Source organism: Vicia villosa, linkage group LG5 (genome assembly GCF_029867415.1).
Source record: "Vicia villosa cultivar HV-30 ecotype Madison, WI linkage group LG5, Vvil1.0, whole genome shotgun sequence".
Classification (NCBI taxonomy): Eukaryota; Viridiplantae; Streptophyta; class Magnoliopsida; order Fabales; family Fabaceae; genus Vicia; species Vicia villosa.
In genome coordinates this window covers 156,195,328-156,214,372 of record NC_081184.1, presented here as the reverse complement: position 1 = coordinate 156,214,372, position 19,045 = coordinate 156,195,328, and the positions used below count along the sequence as shown (strand labels likewise).

Genomic DNA, 19,045 nt, shown 5'->3' with positions numbered 1-19,045 from the left:
ATATATATATATATATATATATATAATATAATATATATGAGGAGGGTTATATTGACTCCAAGAGTAAGTTATAATAACTTACTCCACATCTTGACCATTAATTCTTTTCAATCTAATGGTTAAAAATAATAAGGAATAGTTTTCTCTTTCCATATTTAATGACTTATTATTTTTAACCATTAGATTGAAAAGAATAAATGGTCAAGATGTGGAGTAAGTTATTATAACTAATAACTTATTCTTGGAGTCAATATAACCCTCCTCTATATATATATATATATATATATATATATATATATATATATATATATATATATATATATATATATATATATATATATTCTGAAGAATAGTCTAATTAAAATAGTCTTAAAAATATAAATTTATATGCTATTATTATAAATGTTAAGTATCCAATGTTTAAGTTTATTTATATGCACAAGGTAATTGATGTTAAATTTTTTATATAATTATTTAAGAAAATATATTAAAAATAAAAAAGTTTCTCACTTGTATAAACATATTGATTCTTTTTTCATGTAAATCTTTATCTCTTCCAATCACTTTCATAAATAAATATTCTCTTCATTCTCTTTTATAAGTTAATTTTTTTTAATTCATCGAATAAATGTTGTCTTTGGACGATATAAAGACTAAATACATATAAATAGGTATGGAGGAAGTATATTTGAGTAATTAATATATTAAAATCAAATATATTCAATATTCAATAATTTAAAAATAGAATATTTTGTATAGTAATAACAAAATTGATATTTAAAGTCAAATATACTAAATATTCAATAATTCAAAAATAGAATATTCATTTATAATAATAACAAAAAGTATTAATCAATGTTAATTATAGTAATTTTCTCCATTTGTTTTGATAATAATCTTGTTTTGTGGAAAAGAATGGAATATACATATATTTTGCTTACTTAGCATATATCATGCCGTAAAAGTAAAAGGGTTTTATATGTAAAAGAATGGAATAAAGACAAACCCTCAATTTCTTATCCTTTGCTTTATTCACTCTCTCTTACTCATTCCATCAAACATTTCAAATGCACTCAATCTCTTGTATTTTTTCTCACCATTTCCCACTTACTTTCTTCACCTAACCCTGCCACTCTTCAATCAAACTCATATTGTAGCGCAATCTTTCCAACAACATCTTTTGCGTCGATTCAAACATACCAAGATTCAGTTTTTTTCTTCTAGAACGGTATATTTTCAGGTGATTCTTTGTTTTTGTGATGACCCTTTCTTTTGTTGATGATTTTGTAACTATGTAGGTAGATTCTGGCTTAAATCATGAAATGGGTCGTTGAGAAATTTGGGCTCTCTACCTTTCATTTGATCACATTGTTATTCCCTTAAAAAAGTTATTTTTTGTTCAATTTGTTGAGTTTATGACTGTGGGATTCTTGTATTAATGGAATTTATTTTCAGGTTTTGATATATTTATTGGAAGGAATTAATTGGTGTTATGGATCAGGCAACAAGCAAAGGTAGTGGTGAAATGTTGGATCATGTTGTTAATAAAGGGGTTAATGAGAATTCGAGTTGTTTAGTTGAAGGAGTTGCAACTGATGCAGGAGCTGGACATAGCTTGGGTGGTAGGGTTAGTGTATGCGGTGAAGATCGGAATTCAGAAGAGTTGTGCAATGATCTTGGATTGAATGAGGAGCTAAAGGAGGGACAGCCTTTAGAAGTTAAGGATTGCAATCCAAACTTTGGTGGTGATCCTGGAAAAATCAACAATGAATTACGCGGGTTTGATCAAGGGACTAGTTATAATTCAAGTGATTCAGTTAATGGGGAAGCACTTGAGACCCGTGTTGTAATAGATTCTTCTGCTCAGGTTGAGTCTGTCGATGGAGATAACAGAAAATTAGAAGCTAAGACTAATGAATCAAGGTTGAACAAGCTATTGGTTAAAGCACGGAAAGGTGTGTCTGAGACTGATAAAAATTCGTGTGTGATTGATGTGAATTGTGGCAGCGGCAAAGATTTTAGTGAGAATTTGGATGGTGAAACGATTTGTAGGATTTGCCATCTTGCATCTGGCCAACCATTAGAAGAAACTGCTGTTGGAACTCCAAATAGTAGTGTTGATGATAAAACAGGTTTGATTATGCTTGGTTGTGCATGTAAAGATGAGCTCGGAATTGCACACAGTCATTGTGCTGAGGCATGGTTCAAGATTAAAGGAAACAGGTAGTAACTTTTACCTTTGTTACTATCTGTTTATTTCTAGTTCGTGATGCTGTGCGCTTATACTTTGATCACGGGTGTGCGTACTGCATACACGGCTTATATATATCTTAATTTGTCTTAAATGTTTATGCTATATTTATGGCTGAATAATCTTGTGATTCCTTAGTTCTTTTAGCATTTTCATGTACCTTTTCTGATCATACAGGTTGTGCGAAATCTGCGGTGAGACTGCAAAGAATGTTCCCGATGTTATTAACAATGCATTTATGGAAGAATGGTGTGAAAGTGGATTCATCGATAGTGGTAGCACCAGCACTTCACCGCGCGGGCTGGTTGGATGCTGGCGCGGGCAACCATTCTGCAACTTCCTAATGGCATGCCTGGTAATAGGTTTTGTTCTACCATGGTTCTTTCGTGTAAAAATGTTCTAGCTTCTGATTCAAAAACTATTCTTCCCTGTCTATACGATGAGTGCATCAATGATTCGTAGCACATATTTATTTAAAGATGTCGCATTGCGTAATTAACCACGTGCAAGGAAGTTAGCAGGCTTGGCAATGTCAAGATTGCTTTCTTAATGAAGAATTCTTTGGATTGGAGTGCTTACTATGTTCTGAATATAGATTGATTTCGGGAGAAGCGAAAATAAGATATTTTGCTTGTGACATGATGTTGTATAGAAACAATATATAATTTGCAGTAAAACAAGCAAACAGAAAGAATTTCTTCTTTAGTATCTTTTTAATTTTCTTGGTTGACTTGCCAGCTAAGAATTCCAAGAAGAATCCAATGTCATATGATTGTCATCAATGTTCATATTTCCTCCTTTTGTTTATTTATTTTTTTTCATAAATTGCAAATGTCTAACCTACTCTGGCGTTAGGAAAGTTGGTTCTGTCTTTCTGCTAAAATTGCTTAAAATTGATATACTTGAACTTGCATCATAATGTGTATGAAGTTAATAACAAGAGGAATACAAGGTTACATGTATTTGTGACCATAATTCTAATGGAGCCATAAGGGGTACTTATACACTTTGTATAGAAAATAAATTGTAATTTGTCTTTAATTATTAGTAATATATCTTAACATAACTAAAAAATTTAAGAAAATAGTTCATTAACCTTGTTTTTTTTTAATAGTTTAACTTAAAGTTTTTATAGGTCTTCTATTTCTAAAGTTTTGAATATTTTTCATCTGATCACTTTACTCCGAGTCGTCTCAAGTTTTTGGAGGTCATATTAAACCACAGTTTAATTATAACAAATTCTGATCCTTGTGAAGTAGTCCGTCTTTGCATGCTTTCAAAAACGATTTCTACTCTACTAAAAAACAACAAAGAAATAACAAATTCTGATTCTTGTGAAGTAGTCCGTCTTTGCATGCTTTCAAAAACGATTTCTACTCTACTAAAAAACAACAAAGAAATAACAAATTCTGATTCTTGTGAAGTAGTCCGTCTTTGCATGCTTTCAAAAACGATTTCTACTCTACTAAAAAACAACAAAGAAATACAAAAAGTTGTAACAAATCCGCATAGAAAACAAAGTTAATTACAATTCAAAACACAACAAAGAAATTAAACAACCAATGATTAAGGTCATATCTATATATTCTTGTTCTCCCATCTAGCTGCATATATGTTGCTAAGCATGAATAAGAAAATGATCCACAAGGAGCTCTTTAGACCTGTGATTTCACATTTCACATCAGATAGCTTATTTTTGTGCCAAGCCAAATGGAAGAATCAACACGTGGACCTTGCCTTTTGATAGCCCTAGCTTTTATAAGAACAACTCACTAAATATTACATGTAAAAAGATTCCAAACATGATTTAACATGGCATCAAGATTGATTCCTCACAGAAAGAACAAGATCCGTTGTAGTCTAGTTGGTTAGGATACTCGGCTCTCACCCGAGAGACCCGGGTTCAAGTCCCGGCAACGGAAACTTTTTATTTTTCTTTTCTTTCATTTTTATTTAGTTATTTTTATTTATTTAGTTATTTCTAGTAGAATCATTGTTGTTGTCCTGGAGAGATAGCAGAAGAGACCAATGTCAAGTACTATGTTGAAAACCATACCAAACTCAACCGTCTCTTCACATTCTCATAACCTTAAAAACAACTCTAATTATCCCAAATCTCGTAACCGCTTCATCTTCTTCAAACAACCTCGGAGAAAATGTCTTGTACTATATTCCAAATTGGATTCTTATTCTCGCGCTACTGTCACTCACAACGTAACCCAAAACCAAAACGCCAAAATTTGCAACTTCTGTCAAATGGGTAATCTCAGAAACGCCATGGAGTTGCTCGCAACTTCAGAAAGAGATGAACTTGGGTTGAGTACTTATTGTTCCGTTTTGCAGCTTTGTGCTGAGAAGAACTCTTTGGAAGATGGAAAAAGGGTTCATTCCGTTATCATTTCGAATAGGGTGTTGATTGATGAAGCTTTAGGGGCTAAGCTAGTTTTCATGTATGTGAATTGTGGTGATTTGGTTAATGGGAGAAGGATATTTGATGGGATTCTTAATGATAAGGTTTTTCTTTGGAATCTTATCATGTCTGAATATGCAAAGATGGGTGATTATAGGGAAAGTTTGAGTCTTTTTAAGAAAATGCAGAAGATGGGAGTTTTGGGGAATTCGTATACGTTTACTTGTGTGTTGAAGTGTTTTGCTGCATTGGGAAAGGTTAAGGAGTGTAAAAGGGTTTATGGGTATATTTTGAAACTTGGTTTTGGTTCTGATACTGCTGTTGTTAACTCGATGATTGCGGCTTATTTTAAATTCGGTGAAGTTGAGAGTGCGCGTAATCTGTTTGATGAATTGGCTGATAGAGATGTAGTTTCGTGGAATTCGATGATAAATGGATGTGTTGTGAATGGTTTTTCCAGAAATGGACTGGAGATTTTCATTCAGATGGTGGTTATGGGGGTTAGTTGGGATTTGACCACATTGGTTAGTGTTCTTGTGGCTTGTGCGAATATTGGCAGCCTTTCAGTTGGTAGAGCTCTTCATGCTTTTGGAGTGAAAGCTTGTTTTGGTGAGGAAGTTGTGTTTAGCAATACCTTACTAGATATGTATTCAAAATGTGGTGATTTAAATGGTGCAACTGAAGTTTTTGTGAAGATGGGTGAAACGACTATTGTTTCTTGGACTTCAATCATTGCTGCTTATGTACGAGAAGGTCGATACGATGATGCTATTGGGTTATTTGATGAAATGCAAAGCAAGGGTGTTAGGCCTGATATCTATACTGTCACAAGCATTGTTCATGCTTGTGCTTGTAGCATGGCTTTGGATAAAGGAAGGGATGTACATAGTTACATTATAAAGAATAGCATGGGATCGAGTTTGCCTGTCGCTAATGCTCTCATGAACATGTATGCAAAATGTGGAAGCGTGGAAGAAGCTCGGTTAGTTTTCTCTCAAATTGTAGCTAAGGACATTGTTTCGTGGAATACAATGATTGGAGGTTATTCGCAAAATTCACTTCCCAATGAAGCTCTAGAACTTTTTTCGGACATGCAAAAACAGTTAAAGCCGGACGATATTACAATGACTTGTGTCCTTCCAGCTTGTGCAGGCTTAGCAGCTCTAGACAAAGGAAGAGAGATACATGGACACATACTAAGAAGAGGATACTTTTCAGATTTGCATATAGCTTGTGCACTTGTTGATATGTATGCTAAATGTGGGTTACTTGTTCTAGCAAAGTTACTTTTTGATATGATTCCTAAAAAGGATCTGATTTCATGGACTGTTATGATAGCTGGGTACGGCATGCACGGATTTGGGAATGAGGCGATTTCCACATTCAAAAAGATGAGGATTGCAGGTATCGAGCCTGACGAGTCCTCCTTTGCCGCCATACTTAATGCTTGCAGTCATTCCGGAATACTACACGAGGGTTGGAGATTCTTTAACTTTATGAGAAATGAATGTGGTATCGAACCGAAGTTAGAGCACTATGCCTGCATGGTGGATCTCCTTTCCCGCGCCGGAAATCTACCAAAGGCGTACAAGTTCATCGAGTCCATGCCAATTGAACCAGATGCTACAATTTGGGGTGTGCTGCTTTCAGGATGCAGGATCCATCACGATGTGAAGCTAGCTGAAAAAGTAGCAGAACGTCTTTTCGAGCTAGAGCCAGACAACACAAGGTATTACGTTGTTCTAGCGAATGTCTATGCAGAGGCAGAAAAGTGGGAAGAAGTGAAGAAGTTGCAAGAAAACATGCGTAAAAGAGGATTCAAACAGAATCCAGGTTGTAGTTGGATAGAGGTCGGAGGAAAGTTTAATATCTTTGTTGCTGGGAACACTAAACACCCTCAAGCAAAAAGGATAGACGCGTTGCTGAGAAAATTGAGTTTGCAAATGAACAACGGAGATTACTCCACTAAGTTGAGGTATGCATTGATTAATGAAGATGAAATGGAGAAGGAAGAGATTCAGTGTGGACACAGTGAAAAGTTAGCAATGGCTTTTGGTATATTAAATTTGCCACCTGGGAGAACCGTTAGGGTCACGAAGAATCGAAGAGTATGCGGGGATTGTCATGAGATGGGGAAGTTCATGTCCAAGACAACCAAGAGGGAAATTTTATTGAGAGATTCAAACCGGTTTCACCATTTCAAGGATGGTTTATGTTCTTGCCGAGGTTTCTGGTAAATCATTCGAAAAATTCAACAGTGTACATATTTTCCAATCACATTTCACCTGGGAGATTCCAACTTTTGTTTCTGACAATGCTTGCCACTCACTCATAATGAGAATGGCCATAGAAATGTTATTTAAATTTTAAATTAGGGAACTTAGTGCTGCATACAGAATTGTTCAAGTACGAGGATAGTTGCATTGTACTATGTGGGAGTACTATGTAATGAAATCTGACGTGTTTTGAGTAATCCTAGGTATTTTTAGATTCAAATGGTTCTCCATTAGCATCTGATGCAGCCTGAATAGTGAACATTGCATAGTCACATTGCTCTTTTTTATGAATAATCAAAAGGAATATTGATTATGTAATGTGGTGTAGGTTCTATGTTATCATAACTTATATACACTTAATGTTGACGCTTAGGCACATGGGATCTTGCTATAATTATGCATTGTGCTTGCAATATACAACTGTCATGTATAAAGGCAAATATGGAAACTGCAAGAGTAATTTAGCATTATACAAAACTATTTTATTTTAAGGTTTAATCAGGTAGTTTATTGATGTTGTACGCGGTTAAAATAATCGTATATTTTAATTGTAATGTGTTAAATCGTGGTCGAATAAATAACAAGAAATAAGAGTGATAACAAAAATAAATAGGTAGTTGCTCAAATTAAATAACTTATAATTAAACGAAAAAATAATTGAATTAAGAAACCAATTTACTTATATATTCTAAAAGATATTTATTTAGTATTATTAAGGGTTAATACGTATTTTACCCCCTGTCATATGGGGTGTAGTTGAAAAACCCCCCGCCATATGGGTGACTCACTTGACTTATGTGGCATTTTAATTATTTTTTATTTATTTTAATACCACGTGGCATTTTTATTATTATTTTATTGTTTGGTTTTAGAAAGGTATATATTACCAGCAACATTACCACTAGGCTGCATGTTTCGCTTTGATACATTGTTGCCCAATATTAGTATTATAATAGTTACGGCTAATGTTTATTAGCATTAATAGTTATTGTTTTCATAATTAATTATTATAAATATTATTAGTTAATAATTAAGTATTAGTTATTAGTTAATATTTATTAGTTAATGTTATTAATTAATATTACTTAAATTATAAAATAATAATTAATATTTATTATGAACTATTAATTAATAAATTCATTATAAAATAATAAAATAATATTTGTTTACTAATTAACGCTAATATTTTTATATTTATATAAAATAAAATATATAAATATTAGTTAAATTAGTAAAATAATATTTGTTTACTAATTAACGCTAATTCTTATGCCCACATATTTTCTCTATTAATTAAACTATATTTTACAATTATTTTCAATTATAAAATAAATTTATGTTTAATTTAAAATATAATTAATATTAATTATTAATGCTTAACGTTAACAGTAACTAAAAAAATATTTAATTTACAATATTTATATTATTTAATTAATATTTGTTAAATTTATATTAAATAGTTTATATTAATGTTTATATTTAATTTAGTTTAATTTCTCTTACTGTTAACATTATTAATTAATATTAGTTTATATTAATTTAATTTGGTTTATATTTTATAATTAATATTAGTTTCATTTAATTTAATTTTTATATTTAATTTAATTAAATTAATGTTATTTTACTTTTAACGTTATATTTAATTTAATTAATTTAATTTAAACAGTTTATATTAATCTTTATATTTAATTTAATTTAATTTACTGTTAAAGTTGTTAATTAATATTAGTTTATATTCATTTAATCTAATTTAATTTACTATTAACTAATAAACAAGTAATAAAAATTAACTATTAACTAATAAATAATAACTATTAAAGTTAATTTGTTAATTTGTAAAATATAAACTAAATTATAAAATAGTTTTACTGTTAATTTGTTTTACTATTAATTAATATTAGTATTATTTAATTAAAAAAGTTACAGTATAACTAGTTGTATATAAATAACAATTAAATGCAAATAATGTTTTTGGATACTATAAGTCTATAAAAATAATTAGATGCAATAATATAAGAACTTGGAACACTAGCCTAGTGGCTAGGCGATGCCACTTGAAGTGGGACGGAGTGGGTTCAACTCCCACCTCTAACAAATTTTTCACATGTCCACGTCATTAAAAATAATAAAAAAATTAAAAAAAATTGCCACATCAGACATTTTAATGAGGTGGCGTAAAAAAGTTTCAAAATCAAACTTCTGAAATTTTACGAGTACTTCTTGAAACTTTTTTTTTGGCATGGGGGTTTTTCAACTACACCCCATATGGCAGGGGCCAAAATAGGTATTAACCCTATTATTAATGTTTGAATGTTGATAGGACTCAACTAATTGAGAATGACTTGCCACGTGAGCAGTTGATCCACAATGAATCAAGTGGACCCAAGGTTTGGAAAGTATATTCTAGAAGAAGGGGTATTAAGGGAAATAGTGGCTAGTTAGTTACAAAAGGGTGACGTGTCCATGAAAGAAGAGCACTAGTAGATTCTATTTCCATGATATAAGGAATGTGAGAGGGGGAATAGATCTCACCTTAGATTTCCATAATATTCTCAGTATGAATAGGAGGCTCTAGCTTCCTATTAGGAGCGCTGCTCTTGTCAGATCTAGGGATTGCATCCCCTTTTTTCTGTACTTATTCCAATATTCCTCAAGATAATAAAACTCATTATTTCCACTATTTTTTATCTTTACTGTTATATTACTTTTCTTTTGTTCTGGTACGTATCAAGTGGTCCGACCTACCGGATTATTTGACGTCTGAGCCAGTGAATGCCACCTAAGAAGGTGACGTTTCCGGAGTTCACGAAGATGGAAGCAAGGGTCGAAGCTTTAGAGAGTGAGATCTCGAAGGTGCGATCTACTCTCGTCGATGTGCAGAACTCAGTAGCAACAAACCATGTTAACCTGATAGCGATGCTGGAAAAGTGTCTGGGTAAGTCGTTGACGGAGGATGAAGGAGACGAGAGTGTTTCCGTCAAAGGGTCGACGGTGGTCAGAAACAAAGGCGGTCACGGGAGCACCATTGTAAACAACTTACGTGGAGATGCTTTGACGGAGTTCCGTCAGTCTGTTAAGAAGGTGGAACTTCCCGCTTTCGACGGTGAGGACCCAGTAGGATGGATATCACGAGCCGAGGTATACTTCCGCGTTCAAGACACGACGCCGGAAATGAGAGTGAACTTGGCGCAACTGTGCATGGAAGGTGGAACAATTCATTTTTTCAACTCTTTAATTGGAGAAGAAGAAAGGTTGACATGGGAAGCACTGAAAGAGGCATTGTTGGAGAGGTATGGAGGACACGGTGATGGCGATGTCTATGAGCAATTAACGGAACTAAAACAAGAGGGAACGGTGGAGGAGTACATCACTGAGTTTGAGTATTTGACAGCTCAGATCCCGAAACTCCCCGAAAAACAGTTTCGTGGGTACTTCCTACATGGGTTGAAGCCGGAGATTAGAGGGAAGGTGCGAAGCTTAGCGGCGATGGGGGAGATGAATAGAACGAAGTTGCTCCAAGTAACAAGAGTTGTTGAGAGGGAGGTAAGAGGTGGAAATGGCACGAGTTTTAATCGTGGGCCCAAATCTGGGTATGGGTCGACTCACAATGGGTCATCCGGAAGAAAAAATGGATCTGATTGGGGCATGATAAGAGGGAGAGATATTGGGTCGAATGGAGGTGTAAAGAGTGGGTCAAGTGGGTTCATAGGAGACAAACAGGCCCAAATTGATAAGAAACAGATTGGGCCTCGCGATAGGGGTTTCAAACATTTGTCTTATAATGAACCAATGGAGAGGAAGCAGAAGGGGTTGTGTTTTAAATGTGGAGGTCCCTTCCACCCTATGCATCAATGCCCTGATAAACAACTTAGAGTTTTGGTTGTGGAGGATGATGGAGATGAGGAAGAAGAGGCTAAACTGTTGGCTGTAGAGGTGGATGAAAGTGATGAAGAGAAGGGAGAGATGAGTCTGCTTAACTTGCATCACATTGCACACAAAACTCACCACACTATGAAATTCCAAGGATCAATACAAGGAGTGGAGGTACTGATTTTGGTAGATAGTGGGGTAACACATAATTTCATATCTCAAAAGCTAGTCCACCAAATGGATTGGCCTGTTGAAACCACTCCTCAGATGACTGTCAAATTGGGGAATGGGTTCCAAGTGGCAACACAAGGGGTGTGTAAGGAGATGGAAGTATGTATTGGAGAATTTAAACTAAGGCCAGAGATGCACTTATTTGAGTTAGGTGGAATTGATGTGGTTTTAGGCATTGAATGGCTTAAAACATTGGGAGATACTATTACTAATTGGAGGCAACAAACTATGAGTTTTTGGAGTGAAAAAAAGTGGGTGACCCTTAAAGGACAGGAGGGGTGCAGGGAGTCTGCAGTAGCCTTGCAAAGTATACTAAGTAAGTGCAAGTTGAATACGCATGGGGTTTTGTGGTAAATAGAAAAGCAGAAGCCCAAAGGAGTTAGAGACAACACGTTGACTGCACACCAACAAACGGAGTTGGACATCATATTACACAAATATGAGCAAGTTTTCCAAACACCTACTGGTCTACCACCCAGGCGAGATAAGGAACACGCAATCACCCTGGTAGAAGGACAAGGAGCGGTAAACGTGAGGTCGTATCGTTACCCCCACCATCATAAGAACGAAATAGAGAAGCAGGTGAAAGAGATGTTGGCCGCAGGGGTCATTAGGCATAGCACGAGTTCGTTCTCAAGTCCGGTAATCTTAGTGAAGAAGAAGGATTGCACGTGGAGGATGTGCATTGATTATCGTGCCCTAAACAAGGTTACTGTACCTGACAAATTTCCCATACCAGTGATTGAGGAATTATTGGATGAGCTACATGGAGCGAAGTTCTTTTCAAAATTAGATTTGAAATCAGGATGCCACCAAGTAAGGGTGAAGGAGTCTGATGTGTACAAAACAACTTTTAGGACACATGAGGGGCACTATGAATTTCTTGTGATGCCGTTTGGACTCATGAACGCTCCCTCAACGTTCCAAAGTCTCATGAATGATATATTTCGCCCCTTGCTGAGAAAACATGTGCTGGTCTTCTTCGACGACATACTCATTTATAGTAGGGACTGGGAGACTCAGAAGTGTTGAATATGTTAGCTAGTCACAACCTAGTAGCTAATAGGAAGAATTGTTATTTTGGTCAGCTAAGTGTGGAGTATTTGGGGTATATGATCACAGAGCATGGTGTGGCTGTAGACCCGGGGAAGATGGCGAGTGTGCTCCAATGGCCACAATCAAAAAATGTGAAGGGTGTAAGAGGCTTCCTAGGGCTCACAGGGTACTATAGGAAATTTATAAAGGACTATGGCAAAATTGCTAGACCATTAACAGAGCTTACCAAGAAGGAGGGGTTCAAATGGGGAGAGGAAGCTCAAAGGGCCTTTAATGAGTTGAAAGAAAGGCTTACAACAGCACCGGTATTAGCATTGCCAGATTTTTCAAAAAGCTTCTTGATCGAATGTGATGCCTTAGGAGGGGGACTTGGGGCAATCTTGATGCAAGATAAGAAGCCAATTGCATATTATAGCAAGGCCCTTGGAGTAAAGAACTTAGCTAAGTCTGCATATGAAAAAGAATTGATGGCAATAGTGTTGTCAATACAACATTGGAGACCCTATCTGCTAGGAAGAAAGTTTATGGTGTTAACTGATCAGAAAAGCCTCAAACAACTACTGCAACAGAGGATAGTAACTGCAAAACAACAAAACTGGACTGCTAAATTGCTGGGTTATGATTTTGAGATTGTGTACAAGCAAGGCAAATTAAATAAAGGGGATGATGCTTTATCAAGAATTCATGAGGGAGGAGAGTTAAATACCATGAGTTACCGGTTGAAATGGCTCCAAGAAGAACAAGTCAGAACAGAGAATCAGCAAGATGAAAAGTTACAGAGGATAATAGCAGAGGTTCAACAAGATGCAGAAGCATGGCCTGGTTATGAGTACAAGCAAGGTGTCTTGTTGTATGAAGGCAGGTTAGTACTTTCCAATAAGTCTATGTTAATCCCTACACTGCTGGAAGAATTCCACTCAACACCCCAGGGTGGACATTCTGGATTTTATAAGACTTATATGAGACTAGCTACTAATGTGTATTTGATAGGCATGAAAGGAACAGTGCAGGATTTTGTGAGGAGGTGTGACATCTGCCAAAGACAAAAATACATGGCTTCATCCCCAGGAGGTTTGTTACAACCTCTGCCCATTCCTCATCAGATTTGGGAAGATATATCCATTGACTTTGTCACCGGTTTGCCAAAATCAAAGGGTTTTGAAGCTATTTTGGTGGTTGTAGATAGGTTGTCTAAATATTCTCATTTTATCCCTCTAAGACATCCCTACACTTCCAGGTGTATTGCTGCTGTGTTTGGCAAAGAGATAGTCAGGCTCTATGGAATACCTCTGTCCATAGTGAGTGACAGGGACCCCATTTTTATGAGCAGTTTTTGGAAGGAGTTGTTTAAACTGCAGGGAACGAAGCTTAAAATAAGTACTGCATACCATCCGGAGTCGGATGGATAGACAAAAGTTGTGAATAGGTGTTTGGAGACATATTTAAGGTGCTTTATTGCTGACCAGCCTAGAACATGGGTGTCTTGGGTACACTGGGCTGAGTATTGGTTTAACACCACCTTCCATGCTGCTACAGAGAAAACACCATTTGAGATAGTTTATGGGAGGCCACCCCAAAAACTGATTCAATGGGCTCAAGGGGAGACTAGAGTAGAAGTTGTGCAGAGAGATTTGTTGGACAGGGATGAGGCTTTGAGACAATTGAAGAACCAATTGTTAAAGGCACAAGAAAAAATGAAGAATCAGGCAGATAAGAGACGTACTGACAGGAGCTTTGTATGTGGAGAATGGGTATTTGTCAAGTTGAGAGCGCATCGACAGCAGTCTGTGGTGACTAGAATTAATGCTAAACTATCAGCAAGGTATTATGGTCCTTATCCCATTGTTGAAAAGATAGGTACAGTAGCCTATAGGTTGAAGTTTCCTGAGGGATCCAGAGTGCATCATGTTTTCCATGTATCCTTATTGAAGAAAGCTGTGGGAAATTATCATGAAGACGAAGAGCTGCCAGAGTTATTGGAGGAGCAGGCTGACATGTATGAACCAGAAACAGTACTAGCTACTAGGAAGGTTAAGCAGCAAGGTGATGTAGTCAAACAGATCCTAGTACATTGGAAGGGAAAGACAGCTGAAGATGCAACTTGGGAGGATGAGATAATAATCAGGAGCCAATTTTCTAAGTTTAAGCCTTGAGGACAAGGCCATGACAGAAGGAGAGGGTATTGATAGGACCCAGCTAATTGAGAATGACTTGCCACGTGAGCAGTTGATCCACAATGAATCAAGTGGACCCAAGGTTTGGAAAGTATATTCTAGAAGAAGGGGTATTAAGGGAAATAGTGGCTAGTTAGTTACAAAAGGGTGACGTGTCCATGAAAGAAGAGCACTAGTAGATTCTATTTCCATGATATAAGGAATGTGAGAGGGGGAATAGATCTCACCTTAGATTTCCATAATATTCTCAGTATGAATAGGAGGCTCTAGCTTCCTATTAGGAGCGCTGCTCTTGTCAGATCTAGGGATTGCATCCCCTTTTTTCTGTACTTATTCCAATATTCCTCAAGATAATAAAGCTCATTCTTTCCCCTATTTTTTATCTTTACTGTTATATTACTTTTCTTTTGTTCCGGTACGTATCAATAAGTCTAATCGGTCAATCGACGATTAGTTTTACACAAATTTAAGTTGAACAAACATTACAGATTGATTTTAATTCTTGCACAAGCGTTTCAAAGAAAACATAATGGTTTCTAATCATCAACGGTTGATATATGTTCCGACAAACTCTATTTGAATTAAAATTAATAACAGTTTGAATCAAATTGAATAATCTTATTCTAAATTGAATTATCAACCTATTACTTCAATTCAAGTTAAAAACAAATGCAAATTTAAATATTCACCAATAATTAGAATCGAGTTTGCAAGACAACATGTTTGAAAGAAAATAAATAACATTATAAAATTGAATTAATATTGAAAATCAAACCTCAATATCTTAATGAACAATCTAAAATCAATGAATTGATTTAGGGATGTTAGCCTAAAGAAACGGTTAATCACTTTCTTCAAAGAGTTGTGTTGTGGTGTCTTTCTACGAGATGAAGCTTTAAGAAAACGTTCGAAGCAGCTCATCGAAACTCGTCTATTGATGAACGCTAATATCGAGGAGGAGATGAATGTCATATTGGTAAGTTTCTAGTATCTCTATCTTTCCATATATATCATCTTTGTCTACAATATTTTCTGATGATTTGACAATTGTCATATGTAGATTCAATGAAGTGTAAACAAGTAATTCTGCAAATGAATAGGGGAGCTCGAGATGTCCTGGAAATTTTTGGCCCTTTGACTGTTCCAACACTGGACATCGCCCTTATTCTGGTAAGAGTAATGAAACAACTAACTTAATCCTCTCCGTTGGATTTACCGCGGCCTTAAGGAGGAATTACTCTGGTGCCAGATCATGATATTTAAATTCTTTGGGATACACGAAGGGTGTTGCACACTCCGGGCTTTTTACCCTGGACTTTATGTAACCCGACTCCCGTCTTTTTGACCCAGTTGGGACCTTGTACTCCAAGAGAGAACTAGACATCAATTTCGGAGGAATATTGCTCTTTTCTTGCCAATCTGACGTACAATGCTCTTGAGGAGGAATCATCGACTTTGGCGTATTATATGCGTCGAGCTTCTATCGTTCTGACCATTGGTGATGTCATTCATAGGGAGGTTTTCGTAGCTGTTTGGATTCGTAATGAGAGATAATTGTTGCAAGATAGTATGTGTGACGCTTAAGGGTGATATATACCTGCAAGAAGTAAAGAAGGCTTCTATTGTCTTACCGAGATAAGTGACGCCTTGAGTGCTTTCAAATTATCTATCTCTTTATTTGATAAGGTAAAATTACTAGCAATAGAAATAGTAAAGAAAGACAAAGTTATGGCTTCAACTCGGGCGTCATTATCTGCTACAAAGCATCCCTTTAAATCGCTCTTGAAAATACTTCCTTGGCTCAAGAGCTGGACAAGGCGATTGATGTCAGTCTTACGTCTATCTCTGACTCTTTTGAGAATGTCTTACTCCTGTGAAACAGGCCTCTCCTCATAATTAATGAAAGTTTGAGCCCTATTCTACAAAGCTTTCAAGGGTCTTCTTACACCTTAACTTCTCTTTAAAGGAGTTGTCTTGTCTCAAGCCATTTTCAAAAATCTAGCACTTCATATTTTCGTCGGGGCCTTCCACTTCTTTAGCTACTTTTATAAAGCGGTCAATATACACCTACAAACTCTCCTTCTTACCTGGGTGATCCCACTGAGCGCAACTATTGTTGTAGGTTGCCTCTACTGGGCAGTTAAGTGAGCAGTAAAATTTTCACACAAGCCAGTCCATGAAACTATACTCTCGTCAAAAGAGATTTGAGCCAAATCATAATTGATCCGATTAGAGTTAGCGCAAAGAGTATTCACTTTGCATCATCATCAATATGATAGTAATCTAGATGGTCGTCAACATGTTGCATATACTCATCTGAATCTTCCTTTTCTTCATAAGAGTGGTTTGGATATTTCTCCAACTATTTTAGGAGTGTTACTGCCTCTTCCTTGCCTTTGCCTCCCCCTCCTTCTCTTAGTTATTTAAATATCCACACAAGTATATTTTAACATTTCAAAATTAATTTTATGTCACTAAAATCAGTTTTATGTTTTGCATAAATAAATCTAAGCACTTGATTGAACTTGATTGAATCCAATGTGATGCAATTATCAAAAGTCTAAAGTAAAAATCATTGAATCAACAGAGCGGCGGAATAAAGCAAAAGTTAAGAATAAATGCTTATAGCACAAGTTAATTAAATCTTGCTGGATACCATACCACATTCATTACCTCTACATATTTTACTCATTAATTAATCTTTCACAAAGTTTTTAATTTTGACGGCACGTAGTATAGTATAGCACTATAGCTATCAATATTCCTAACCAAAATTATATAAAATGAAAAAATAAAAATAAAAAAGTTTCTTCAGCGACAGCATTTTGAACATAGGATTAAGAAAACAATCAAAAAGACAATTGACGAAAGAGCAATTGCCACCCCAAGAACAATTTTATTTGTTCCATGATGATGTTCTCTTTTATGGACGCTACCATCATCATCATCATCATAATCTGAATCACTACTGTCATCTTCAGATGAATCCTTAGCAGGTGGAGGAGAGATTGGCAACCCATGTTTATCACAAGGAGCAATCTCAAGCTTCAGTTTTGATGACAGAACTGAATGGTTATAACACAAGTTACTGTTCCCGACAACCTTAAACACTGTCAGTGTTTTGATAAAACTCATGTTGAATGGCACAACACCATGTAGGTTGTTGTTAGCTAGATTCAAGTACTTGAGGTTCTTCATTTCTGATATGAAGTTTGGGATTGTTCCGTTGAGCTGGTTTGAACTTAGATCCATGTGAGTTAAATCGGGTATGGCGGAAATTGAATCTGGGATGGATCCTGAGAATGAGTTTGAAGCCAAGGAGAGATTTTTAAGGGAGATTAAGTCTCCTAATGAAGAGGGTATTTCACCCTTGAAGTTGTTGGAAGAAAGATTCAAACTTTCTAGGCTATCGAGCATGGTGATGGAAGAGGGTATGTTTCCTTTGAGGTTGTTGGATGAAAAATCAATGTGGGTGAGGTTGGAATGAAGGTATTTTGGGAGATAGCCAGTGAGGTTGGTTTTTGAAATGGTTAAAGTTTTGAGCTTTTTCATGTGAGGGAGGAAAACATAAGGACCGGAGGCTTTTATTGGGACATTTGAGATGGTTAGATCGGTGAGGTTTGGTAGGTGAGAGAGCCATACACCAGAGATCTTGCGGAGGCTGTTGATGGAGGTGAAGGAGATGAGGGAGTGTGTGAGTTGAGGAGGGAAATGAATGGGGGCAATGGGGCAGTTAAGGAAGTGAAGTGATTGGAGTGTGGAGAGGGATTTGAGGGCATTGTAGGAGAGAGAAGTGGAGGTTGAGCAGTTGGAAAGGGTTAAGGAAATGAGGTGGTGGAAGGGTTTTGAGGAGTCACATTGTGTGGCATTGTGGAGAGATGGTTGGATGCAAGGGTTTTTGGATGTGGGGATGTTGAGGGATTGAAGGGCTTTGAGTTGGTTTGGGTCAAGGGTGGAAGTGGAGGGTGAAGAAGGTGATGATGTTGGTGGGAGTGATAGAGAAATTGAGGTGATAATGGTGGGGGAGAGGAGGAAGAAGATGGTGAAGAGGAGAATGGGAAGTAATGAAGATGGTGGTGATGGTTTCATAGCTTGATGGAAGGTAACACATGCACAAGCTGAAGGGTTGAAGAGAGATAGAGAGAATGTGGCAGAAAGAGAAAGAAGTATGGAAGCAAAGGGTTGGAAAAGTGAGATGTTAGAGTGAGCACAAAGATTGGTATGGGAAAGTAATACTAAAATAGAGATGGGGCTCATATTTAGAAGAGAGAGAGTGAGAATGAGAGAAGCTTTTGCAAATTTGGGACTTGGGATTATGGATTGCTTCATTGCTTAGCTTTCTTTGTTGCTTTTGATCCAAGACAATTTAACACATTGTTAACAATCATTAGTATACTTTCTTTTTTTTTAGAAAAACTTGATATTTTTCTAAAGTTATTCTTAAAGAAATTATAGGGAGATAAGTTAATATAACCGTCCATTCTCTTGCAATGGCAAGTTATATCTAAGCTTATATTTGGTAACGTGATAGGTCACTGCTTCCACACATTTATTTAAGACCTTTTCCAATGTGATTATAAGAAATTAGTATGTTGCCGCACGTTTAAGACCTTTTTCAGCATGATTTTAAGAAGTTGGTATTGGCATGATTTTAAGAAGTTGGTATGTGTAATTTCTGTCCCACTGTGATTTTCTATCATATTTTTCGTATTTTCCAAACACACACTAATATACTCAATACAATTGAAAATTTGTTGTCTTATAAAGATTCTGAAAA

At 35.9% G+C, this 19,045-nt stretch overlaps 4 protein-coding genes and 1 non-coding gene across 7 annotated transcripts; 4 read left to right on the top strand and 1 right to left on the bottom strand.

Moving 5' to 3' along the window:
- Window positions 1-989: 989 nt before the first annotated feature.
- On the top strand, window positions 990-2,950 carry LOC131607899 (uncharacterized). 3 transcript variants are annotated; one of them, XM_058879856.1, is made up of 3 exons: window positions 990-1,240; window positions 1,502-2,223; window positions 2,429-2,950. In XM_058879856.1, exons 2-3 carry the CDS (start codon window positions 1,526-1,528, stop codon window positions 2,652-2,654), a joined length of 924 nt encoding a protein of 307 aa, XP_058735839.1. In that variant the 5' UTR covers window positions 990-1,240; window positions 1,502-1,525; the 3' UTR covers window positions 2,655-2,950. The 3 variants fall into 3 exon arrangements, with proteins under 3 accessions (XP_058735839.1, XP_058735838.1, XP_058735837.1); XM_058879855.1 differs by having other exon boundaries at window positions 1,003-1,228; window positions 1,456-2,223; XM_058879854.1 differs by having other exon boundaries at window positions 1,003-1,240; window positions 1,456-2,223.
- Window positions 2,951-4,100: 1,150 nt separating this feature from the next.
- On the top strand, window positions 4,101-4,173 carry TRNAE-CUC (transfer RNA glutamic acid (anticodon CUC)). Its single transcript has one exon. It is a non-coding gene; the product is annotated as a tRNA-Glu (tRNA).
- Window positions 4,174-4,248: 75 nt separating this feature from the next.
- LOC131603375 (pentatricopeptide repeat-containing protein DOT4, chloroplastic) lies at window positions 4,249-7,309 on the top strand. The gene has a single exon (XM_058875679.1). The coding sequence runs from the start codon at window positions 4,280-4,282 to the stop codon at window positions 6,896-6,898; it is 2,619 nt and encodes an 872-aa protein (XP_058731662.1). The 5' UTR covers window positions 4,249-4,279; the 3' UTR covers window positions 6,899-7,309.
- Window positions 7,310-9,748: 2,439 nt separating this feature from the next.
- On the top strand, window positions 9,749-12,070 carry LOC131605817 (uncharacterized). Its single transcript, XM_058878127.1, has 2 exons — window positions 9,749-11,354; window positions 11,397-12,070. Exons 1-2 carry the CDS (start codon window positions 9,749-9,751, stop codon window positions 12,068-12,070), a joined length of 2,280 nt encoding a protein of 759 aa, XP_058734110.1.
- Window positions 12,071-17,060: 4,990 nt separating this feature from the next.
- LOC131607898 (receptor-like protein 51) lies at window positions 17,061-18,580 on the bottom strand. Its single transcript, XM_058879853.1, has one exon. It carries the CDS (start codon window positions 18,523-18,525, stop codon window positions 17,080-17,082), a length of 1,446 nt encoding a protein of 481 aa, XP_058735836.1. The 5' UTR covers window positions 18,526-18,580; the 3' UTR covers window positions 17,061-17,079.
- Window positions 18,581-19,045: the final 465 nt, after the last annotated feature.